General features: G+C 43.4%; 1 protein-coding gene across 1 annotated transcript in view; it reads right to left on the bottom strand.

The window, feature by feature from the left end:
• Positions 1 to 11,646, bottom strand: part of LOC111980688 (dedicator of cytokinesis protein 11-like) — a 126,178-nt gene that overhangs the window by 100,374 nt on the left and 14,158 nt on the right. The window contains 1 exon segment of the mRNA XM_070449591.1: positions 11,398 to 11,464. Within this exon segment, the coding sequence (XP_070305692.1) occupies positions 11,398 to 11,464 (67 nt within the window).

The raw sequence follows: 11,646 nt of genomic DNA, 5'->3' as shown, positions 1-11,646 counted from the left end.
GCACGCGATGCTGATAAGGCCACCAGGGGTCTCTAAAAACAGCGTATACCATGTGCCTTTAGAAAGAAATGCAGACAAGAGCGAAGCAACTGAGGACTGAGGTATTTCAGGTATGTTCAGTTTCACGATGGCTGTTTGTGAAAATTCCCCCAAAATTTCTACATCATTGTAATCAGTAATTCTCTTTCCAAAACGTCTTTTAGAAAGGTGATGGAGCTGGATGCCTGACGAAAAACATCACAATTCCTCTTTTTTGGATGAGGCAGGCTTCAACCTGGCCAAAACAAGGAGGAGAGGTCGGAATTTCATTGGCCAACGGGCAACCATCCAAGCACCTGGAAACAACATCACCATGTAGCGGCTATATTGGAAGATGGTGTGGTGGGACGCAGACCTCGTATTGGATCATATAATGCAGCTCTCCTTGTAACCTTCCTTGATGAGCTAAATCAGGTCTGTAGAGCTGATGGCGGTGTGGGATAATTCAGGTTCCACCATGCTCAAATGGTGCAAGCATGGTTTCAGGCCCATCCACAATTTACCACCCTGTACTTACCCCATAATCTCCTTTCCTTAACACGATTGAGGAATTTTTTCTTCCACATGGAGGTGGAAGGAATAGATAGGCGCCTTCACGAAACAAGCCACCCTTCTCCAGGCTATGGATGACGCATGCAATGATTCGCCATGCCCGAAGATTCTTCCCAAGATGTTTGGCTCATGAAAACATCCATTGTGATGTGGGCTGAGAACCTGTGGCCAAATCCACAAGACAGGGTTGATGGAAATATATAAGTACAGTAATCAATCCTTTGGTTTGCTTTTTACAGTAAGCCAGGTGAAGAATACTGCATTTGACGTTTTACTGTCGTTTTTTTCTTTTTTGTTAGCTAATTATTTTTGCTTTGATTCAAAGAAACCTATGTTGTGATTTTATTGTATTTCATCAATAACATTTCAGATGTTGTTCAATGATTCCACTGTGTCTGTAGTATTCCCTCTACTGGTCCTTTTACAGTGATGTATTTACGTTGTAGCACCATCATGAAACAATTTTGTACTACAATATTTAATGATTGTACGAACAACCACACAGTATCTTGTGTGTGGGTGACCTAAATTAATGTTCCTATGTATTTCATGATGAATTCGTTATTTGAAACCAATGATTCTGAAAGTGCAAGGGTTTCTTTAAAGATATGAATGCACAATGCCATGTTTTGAACATTGGACAGCATGTGTTCACAAGTGATGACTGTTTTGAGTTGTGCGTCTAGAGTTTTGAAAAATGACCACAAGGTTCTGAAATTAGTGCCAAAGTGATTGTAAAAAATTTTGTAAGATGTTGAACTGTAGGTCTAGGAGATACGGCATACTGTGCTGTGTGTGTGTGTGTGTCCCAGTCCATCCTCACCCAGGGCACAGTCTAGGCTGTCTCCTCCGTTTCCTCCTGTCTCCTCCCTCAGTGCTGCTCTGCAGGGCCTGTTTCAGGTTGACCACCCACTCCTCCATCTCCGCCTCGCTGTCCGCAGACAGGAGGTGGCCTGTAGCGCTCCTGCAATCTTCAGCCACAAAGCCGTTACGGCGCATCTTAGGACACTGGCAGGGGGGGGGGGGGGGGGGAACAGAGGGTTGGTCATTTAGTAACATAATCTTAAAGCAGTTCCAACCAATCTCAGGGCACTGGCGGTGAACATATAGACGTTTGGTTGGAGTCATTTAAACATGTGGCTCAAAGGTCAAAGCTGTTACGGCGCATCTTATGGCGCTGGGGAGGAGAGAAAGAGAACAGGTCTGGTTGGATCAGCATATCACCTAATAACACTCGGCTCAATGCTCAAACGTGCTAGTGAGTGGACAGCTAATATTGTACATTTCAAGTTTAGCCAACTTGGTATCTAATTGCTAGCTAGATAACGAGGCAGAACAGTAGAATTGTTATGAACACACCCTTCTGTCTGTCTCCAACTGTTTGAACAGCATGCTAGCCTGTCCACTTTGTTCAATCAATACCTTATTTCTCAGAATGAGAACAGTTGCCAATTCCCTATATTGTGTTTTATGCTTATTGCACATTTAGTAAACACAGACTAGGACAGCTAGTATAACAGTCTTTGGTTAAAATGCTGCTACGGTACCGATTTAGGCCATAAATCTTTATTAGCAACTAATTCCCATGGACACAGACGTCATTTTCAACGTTGTAGTTTGGTTTACCAATTGGAAGTTGTCAACTAACGGTGAATTCAAAAAAAAAATGTCACCATATTGGATTTGGTTAAAGTCGGCGTGAAAAAAAGACTAAATTCCCTAACGTTGAATGACTTTTGCAAATCCAATCAGTTTTCCAAGTCGATCCAACATCATCACATGAATTCTTTGTTGAAATGACGTGGAAACAACGATGATTCAACCAGTTTTTGCCCCAGTGGGCTGTTGTGTTAAAAAGCCTAATTCTGAGTGTGCTGCTGCCATTTCTGCCTCTTTAGAGTCCAGAGATGTATATACCTATTAATTGTATTAGCATAGAATGGTCTATTTGATTATCACAGACTTCCCTCCTGGCTGGCAGGAGGAAAGTCTACCGTCTAGACAGACAAGACAATATATTTAGATTTGTTCTGTCTCCATAAAGCCCAGAGCGGATGGTGTGCCTCTGTAAGCAAATGGTCAATCTATTCCTGGACACATTAGGAACAAAACATTAACCATATACAAAGATATACTGTACTGTATTATTCACAATAACCACACGACGTCAATGATTTCCAAGTCAAGGTAAATGAGGACCGTATTCAATGAGCATCTCAAAGTAGCTGATCTAAGATCAGGTTCAACCGTCCATGTAATCTAAGGATTGTAATTAAAAGACCAGACTGATCCTAGATCAGCACTCCTACTCGGAGCTCTTTGTGAATAAGGGCCCAGGTCACCTGAATGACGTCTATACAGGGAATCCAGGTAGATGGATTCCTTTGGTGTCCTTGGCAGTTCTTCTCATCCTTGTAGGAGTGAGGATGTAGGAGCCGTCTGGCAGCTGGACAGGTAGAAATACCTCCTCTTAAACACCTGATAATCAGAAGAAGGGTTTCAATTCAAAAATCATCCATATCCACGCCGCTTTTATTTCTAATAGTGTCCATCTGCTGTACAGTCTAGTGGATGTGTGGGTACAAAGGTAGACAAGGCTGGTTATCAAATGTATTGTTGTGGCACTCAAATACAGTTGTAGATACTTTTTTTGATTAGCTGAGTCAGGTAGGGCCCTATCAAATCCGCGATACGGAGAACGCGGACGGAATCACGGAATCCAGACATTATAACGGAATTGAACAATATTTAAAAATGCATTTCATTTATTCGAAAATTTAATTCGCTCAGGATTATAATAAGACAGCTCCGGATTATCATAAGACATGAACAAAATGCATCACTGATTCTTATTTTTCTTCTTTCCTTATTCTGAAGATTGCAACGCGGGAATGTCCATGTATGCGTGTTTGTTTGTCTACCACTTGTGTAGCCGTTAGCGATGATGCTAATGATAACCGTCTTATGGTAGATGGAAAGGCTTTCCCCAAAAACATCTACATTAAAATGTTAACGACAAAGTAGCCTATGCCTAACTGCATAATGATATTATGATTTATTGGTGATTTGTGATTAGCAAACTCTACAATCAGAAACAGAGCTAAGCAAAACACGTCTCTTGCTGGTGCACACCTGAATTAAAGGTTATGTACACCCCAAAATAAAAATGTGCTCAATTTTTCCAAAGTCCTCAAGTGGTCTCCTGGTGTGGTTAAGCATTGTTGTGGACTTAGAACATCCAATTGTGTTGTTTTTCATTTTTAAAAAAATATTATTTTGAGAGCAAAAACGTGAAAAAAAAAGGGGAAAAACTGAAACCTGGGAAAACAAAACGGAAAAAAAATGTAATATTTATATATAACTGATTTTATAGGGCCCTAATCAGGTATGTTAGTGCTGAACAAAAGCCTGCACAGTGCTTTTGTGGTCATGATCTACGTCATTTCTTGTACATCTACAGTGATCGGAAAGAATTCAGATCCCATGACTTTTTCCACGTTTTATTTCGTTACAGCCTTATTCTAAAATGGATTTAAAAAAATGTTTTTCCTCATACCCCATAATGTCAAAGCAAGACAGGTTTTTAGAAATTTTTGCAAGTAAAATATATCACATTGACATAAGTATTCAGACCCTTTGAACCATTTTTTGGCAGCAATTACAGCCTTGAGTCTTCTTGTGTATGACGCTACAAGCTTGACACACCTGTATTAGGGGTGTTTCTCCCATCCCTCTCTGCAAATCCTCTCAAGCTCTGTCAGGTTGGATGGGGAGCGTCTCTGCACAGCTATTTTCAGGTCTCTCCAGAGATGTTCAATCGGGTTCAAGTCCGGGCTCTGGCTGGGCTACTCAAAGGACATTCAGAGACTTGTGCCCGAAGCCACTCCTGCGTTGTCTTGGCTGTGTGCTTAGGGTCGTTTTCCTATTGGAAGGTGAACCTTCTCCCCAGTCTGAGGTCCTGATCACTCTGGAGAAGGTTTTCATCAAGGATCTCTCTGATCTTTGCTCTGTTCATCTTTCCCTTGATCCTGGACTAGTCTCCCAGTCCCTGCCCGCTGGAAAAACATCCCCACAGCATGATGCTGCCATCACCATGTTTCACCGTAGGGATGGGTGCCAAAGAGTTCAGTCTTGGTTTCATCAGACCAGAGAATCTTGTTTCTCATGGTCTGAGAGTCCTTTAGGTGCCTTTTGGCAAACTCCAAGCGGGCTGTCATGTGCCTTTTACTGAGAAGTGGCTTCCGTCTTCCGGCCACTCTACCATAAAGGCCTGATTGGTGGAGTTCTGCAGAGATGATTGTCCTTCTGGAAGGTTCTCCCATCTCCACAGAGGAACTGTTCTTGGTCACCTACCTGACTAAGGCCCTTCTCCCCCGATTGCTCAGTTTGTCCGGGCGGCCAGTCTTAGAAAGTCTGGGTGGTTCCAAACTTCTTTAATTTAAGAATGATGGAGGCCACTTTGTTCTTGGGGACCTTCAATGCTGGCAGAAAATGTTTTGGTACCCTTCCCCAGAATCTGTGCCCGGACACAATCCTGCTTTTAGCTCTACGGACAATTCCTCCGACCTCATGGCTTGGTTCTTGCTCTGATATGCACTGTCAACTGTGGGACATTATATAGACAAGGTGTGTGCCTTTTCCAAATCATTTAGTTATGGACATTTTGTGTTTCTTTACGTAATATGTAATTGTTGTACTGTATGTGTGTGTGTCTATATTTGTTCAATATTGTGTTAGAGTATATAAGTCGTTTCGTCTGAAACTTTGTTCCCCCTGCTGCTGTTGGCACCAGGTCTCTCTTTGAAAAAAGAGATTTTATCTCAATGACAAAAACCTGTATAGGTAAATAAGGTTTAAATTTAAAAAAAATCATACAAAATATCCAATCAATTGAATTTACCATAGGTGTACTCCAATCAAGTTGTTAGAAACATCTCAAGGATGATCAATGGAAACAGATGCACCTGAGCTCAATTTCAAGTTTCATAACAAAGGGTTGGAATACTTACATAAATAAGGTGTTTTGTTTATTATTTTTAATAAATGTGCAAAACATTTCAAAAACCTGTTTTCCCTTTGTCATTATGTGGTATTGTATGTAGATGGATGAGAATTGTTTTAAAAAAATCTATTTAAGAATAAGACTGTAACGTACATTTTTGGGGAAAAGTCAAGGGGTCTGAGTACTTCCGAATGCACTGTATAGTCAGTAGACAAGGATGGTGGGTGAGCTGTTCTGACTCACCCTCATGGAGACAGACAGGCTGCTGTTGATGTTGGCTTTCTGCAGCCAGCCCTGCTTCATGATACCCCCTCTCTGAGAGCACAGAGATGACGGAGTCCTGGTGACACACACAACACACACACACACACACACACACACACACACACACACACACACACACACACACACACACACACACACACACACACCACACACACACACACACACACACACACACACACACACACACACACACACACACACACATGAAGGAGAGTTAGGATTTGATAATGTGTATGGATAGCATCATGCAATCAATAGGCTAATACACACACATCACACACTCCCAGAGACAACACACCCACAGACAAACACACAGATACATGTTTGCACAGATACACAGACAAACACACACCCACACAATCACACAAACAGAAATAATAACCACACATTCACAAACAAAATAACTTTTGTCACTGAGTCTAACACACACACACACACACACACACACACACACACACACACACACACACACAATGTGCAGAGACATACATAATTCATACAGAACGATATGGAGAGAATTTCTCTGATTCCCATGAATGGGCCGAAGTCATTTAACCCATTTAACCACAACCATCACTTCACCAACTCAACTAATTTGCAGTGAAAATCTCCATGAGACCATTTATCCCAACATTAATATCCATAACAAGGACATTGCCACTCAAAGAACAGACACTTACAAACACAGTAAATATGTATCCCAATCCAATACCTAATCCTCTTACTGCTGTTGGGATATACAGAGAAACCACATGCATACAGAGAAATGCCATGCTGTAGCTATCGCACGCACGCACGCACGCACACGCACACGCACACATCCAGCTCAGTTAACAAATTGAGAAGTGGCACTATCCTTTGCGCTCGTCCGATCGTAAGTACGCCTCTCTCTAGTTCTGTCATGTAATCCAATTGGCTGAGCTCTCTCCTCTGTCCTCCCACATCACTCCCACCCTTCCCTTGCTCTGAGTGGTGCTCTGAGAACCCCCTTCATTCCTCTATCCACCCCTCTACTCTATCAATCCCACATGAAAAAATTATCCAGTTTACTCTAGAATACTCCTGTACTTACTATATAATTATGTAGTAAACTGTAGTATACTATACTACACACTGTAGTATCCCTCTGCCATGTGTAATTCTTACTATAAAATGTTGTAGTATACAGTAGAATACTATAGTAAATACTGCAGTATCCTACAGGTTGCAAAAACACTACAGTAATTACTACAATAATGTCTCCAAAAACACAATAGTCCGCAAGTAGGTTTCCTCCAGGAGAAACCCCTACTGTTATATCAAAGATAATAAAACTACAGTAATTGTCACGTTCTGACCTTAGTTCTTTTGTTATTTCTTTGTTTTAGTATGGTCAGGGCGTGAGTTGGGTGGGTTATCTATGTTCGTTTTTCTATGTTGGTTTTTTCGTTTGGCCTGGTATGATTCTCAATCAGAGGCAGGTGTCGTTAGTTGTCTCTGATTGAGAATCATACTTAGGTAGCCTTTTTCCACCTGTGTTGGGTGGGTGTTTATTTTCTGTGTCTGTGTGTTCCACACGGAACTGTTGTATCGGTTAGTTATTTCACGTGTCGTTTATTGTTTTGTTTCAGTGTTCGATTGTTTTATTAAAGAGCATGAACACGTACCACGCTGCGCATCGGTCCTCCGATCCTTCCAACTACTCCTCCTCAGAGGAGTCTGCAACACTACAGTATTCACTGTAATGTTTTTGAGGACTACAGTCCGAAAAAATACTACAGTGAATACTCTGAAGTCCGCAAAAAATAATATAGTATTTATACCATAGTATACTATAGTATTTTTCATGTGGGATTCCTCACCAATCTCCCTGATTGCATTATCATTTATTAATTCTTATGGTCACTCCTCTCCTCTCTCTCTCCATTGCTCTGTTTCCCTCCCTCCCACCCTCAATATATATATATTCTCTCTCTCTCTCTCTCTCTCTCTCTCTCTCTCTCTCTCTCTCTCTCTCTCTCTCTCTCTCTCTCTCTCTCTCTCTCTCTCTCCAGTGGTTATAAAAGTAGGCTGGGATAAAAGGAGTAGGCTACATATAGAGCTACAGTATCCTGATTCCTGCTGACAAACAAAACAAAAAGCAGGAATTACCAGTGACTTGCTCAATAAGGAAGTGGTCAGATGACGCAGATGCTAAGCTACAGGACTGTTTTGCTAGCACAGACTGGAATATGTTCTGGGATTCTACTGATGACATTGAGGAGTACATCACATCAGTCACTGGGTTCATCAATAAGTGCATCGATGACGTTGTCCCCACAGTGACTGTACGTACATACTCCAACCAGAAGCAATGGATTACAGGCAACATCTGCACTTAGCTAAAGGGTAGGGCTGCCTCTTTCAAGGAGCGGGACTCTAACCCTGACACTTATAAGAAATCCTGCTATGCCCTCTGACGAAACATCAAACAGGCAAAGCGTCAATACAGGACTACACCGGCTCTGCTTGTCGGGATGTGGCAGGGCTTGCAAACTACTACGGACCACAAAGGGAAGCACAGCCGCGAGCTGCCCAGTGACACGAGCCTACCAGACGAGCTAAATACCTTATATGCTCGGTTCGAGGCAAGCAACACTGAAACATGCATGAGAGCATCAGCTATCCGGATGACTATGTGATCACCCTCTCCGTAACCGACGTGCGTAAGACCCTTAAACAGGTCAACATTCACAGGGCCGCAGGGCCAGACGGATTACCAGGATGTGTACTCTGAGCATGCGCTGACCAACTGGCAAGTGTCTTCACTGACATTTTCAACCTGTCCCTGACCGAGTCTGTAATACCAACATGTTTCAAGCAGACAACCATAGTCCATGTGCCCAAGAACACCAAGGTAACCTGCCTAAATGACTACCGACGTGTAGCACTCACGTCTGTAGCCATGAAGTGGCTAACATCAACACCATTATCCCAGAAACCCTAGACCCACTCCAATTTGCATACCGCCCCCAACAGATCCACATATGACGCAATCTCTGTTGCACTGCACACTGCCCTTTCCCACCTGGACAAAAATAACACCTATGTGAGAATGCTATTCATTGACTACAGCTCAGTGTTCAACACCATAGTGCCGTCAAAGCTCATCACTAAGCTAAGGACCGTGGGACTAAAGACCTCCCTCTGCAGCTGGATCCTGAACTTCCTGACGGGCCGCCCCCAGGTAGTAAGGGTAGGTAACAACACATCTGCCACGCTGATCCTCAACACAGGGGCCCCTCAGGGGTGTGTGCTCAGCCCTCTCCTGTACTCCCTGTTCACCCATGATTGCATGGCCGAGCACGACTCCAACACCATCATTAAGTTTGCCGACGACACAACGTGGCAGGCCTGATCACCGACAACAATGAGACAGCCTATAGGGAGGAGCTCAGAGACATGGCAGTGTGGTGCAAGGATAACAACCTCTCCCTCAACGTGATCAAGACAAAGGAGATGATTGTGGACTACAGAAAAAGGAGGACCGAGCATGCCCCCATTCTCATCAACAGGGCTGTAGTGGAGCAGGTTGAGAGCTTCAAGTTCCTTGGTGTTCACATCTCCAACAAACTATCATGGTCCAAACACACCAAGGCAGTTGTGAAGAGGGCATGACAACACCTATTCCCCCTCAGGAGACTGAAAACATTTGGCATGGGTCCTCAGATCCTCACAAAGTTCTACAGCTGCAGCATCGAGAGCATCCTGACTGGCTACATCACCGCCTGGTACGTTGGAACTGCTCGGCCTCCAACCGCAAAGCACTACAGAGTGAAGTTCGTACGGCCCAGTACATCAATGGGGCCAAGCTTCCTGCCATCCAGGACCTCTGTACCAGGCGGTGTCAGAGGAAGGCCCTAAAAATTGCCAAAGACTCCAGCCACCCTAGTCATAGACTGTTCTCTTTGCTACCGCACGGCAAGCAGTACCGGAGCCCCAAGTCTTGGACCAAAAGGCTTCTTAACAGCTTCTACCCCCAAGCCATAAGACTCCTGAACAGCTAATGAAATGGCTACCCGGACTATTTGATTGCCCCCCCCCCCCACACACATTTGTATGCTGCTTCTACTCTCTGTTTATAATCCATGCATAGTCAGTTTACATCTACCTATATGTACATATGAACTCAATTACCTCAACTAACCGGTGCCCCCGCACATTGACTCTGTAGTGGTACCCCCTGTATATAGCCTCGCTATTGTTATTTTATTGTTGCTCCGTAATTATTTGTTATTTTTCTATTTTTCTTCTTTATTTTAATTTTTGTCAATTTTTTTTTTTAAATATTTTTATTTTATTTTTTTACTTCAGTTTATTTGAGTAAATACTTTCTTAACCCTTATTTTTCTTAAAACTGCATTGTTGGTTAAGGGCTTTCACTGTAAGGTCTACACCTGTTGTATTCGGCGCATGTGCAAAAACTATTTGATTTAATACACTATTACTGCTCTCTCCCTCTGAGACAAGATGTCTGGGGTGTAGCAATAAAGGACATTGTAAGTCATGTAACATTAGCCAGCATCTTTTTGTGCTGCCTGGATTGATAGATGGCCTCTGCTCTGCTCTCTTTCTCCCTCTCTCTTTAGTACTTTGCTGTATTTAAAATGGCAGCCTATTTCCCTGTATAGTGCACTACATTTGGGCCCAGGACCCATAGGGCTCTGGTCAAAGGTAGTGCACTATATAGGGAATAGGGTTCCATTGCAGCCGCAGCCCTGGAGTGATTCAGTGATAGCCTCTGCTGTCTGCTCTGTGCTCTCAGCAATATGTCTGGCAGCTGTTTATTTTCCTTCAATCGTTCAATTACAACCCTTTTAATGTTAAGTTTATCCACATCCGGCCAGGCCGATGAGGGGTCGATGAGAACTATTTTTAGAAAAGTACAGCTCTGGTTTCACTGCTAAAGAGGATTGAGGAGGACTTAGGCTCATTAGGCGAGCGAGCTACTGGCTGTACTGGCTGGCTGCAGTAGCCTGGTCCCAGATCTGTTTGTGCTGTCTTGCCTACTCCTAATGTGACAATGACCATAGGCGTAGGCAAGATAGCACAAACACATCTGGAAACAGGCTGTGGCTGTAGACCCTACTGAGTACAGCTGCAAATGCTCTCCCGCCACAAAACCACATCATAGTGGCACAGTGGCGGTTAGGATTTCTGGATGTAAGCTACGGTATCTCTGTTGAATTACTCTTATTTGATGCATTGTATTGTATTGTTAGCATCTTTTCTAAAACGCTTTGGGGGGGATGCAGCAATGTGTTGATGTTATGCTCAAAGTCAAAAGGGTATTTTAAACATGACCACCACCAAGCCAACAAGACCTAGAGGACGTGAGTGAACTGGCCACACAAAAGACCCTTGAGCATACCAGACCACTCACCATCGCCTGATAATCAATGTCTCTCTCTCTCTCTCGCACACATGTACGCAGGCGCGCACACACACATACACACACACACAGACTGGTCCATCACCCCCAGGCCTAACATTCCACTCACCTCATCTTTAGCGTCTTCATCGATCTCAAACACGTGAGCCGGCAGCTTGTCCATCTTCAGGCCTTTACTGTGAAAACACATGTCGTGTGAGAGAGATGGTTGTTGTGTGTGTGAGAGGGTTGTTGTGTGAGAGAGAGGGTTGTTGTGTGAGAGAGAGGGTTGTTGTGTGAGAGGGAGGGTTGTTGTGTGAGAGAGAGGGTTGTTGTGTGTGTGAGAGGGTTGTTGTGTGAGAGAGAGGGTTGTTGTGTG

This window comes from Salvelinus sp. IW2-2015, linkage group LG3 (assembly GCF_002910315.2).
Source record: "Salvelinus sp. IW2-2015 linkage group LG3, ASM291031v2, whole genome shotgun sequence".
NCBI classification, from domain to species: Eukaryota; Metazoa; Chordata; class Actinopteri; order Salmoniformes; family Salmonidae; genus Salvelinus; species Salvelinus sp. IW2-2015.
The sequence above is the reverse complement of the archived record's forward strand: the minus strand, read 5'-3'. Positions and strand labels throughout refer to the sequence as shown.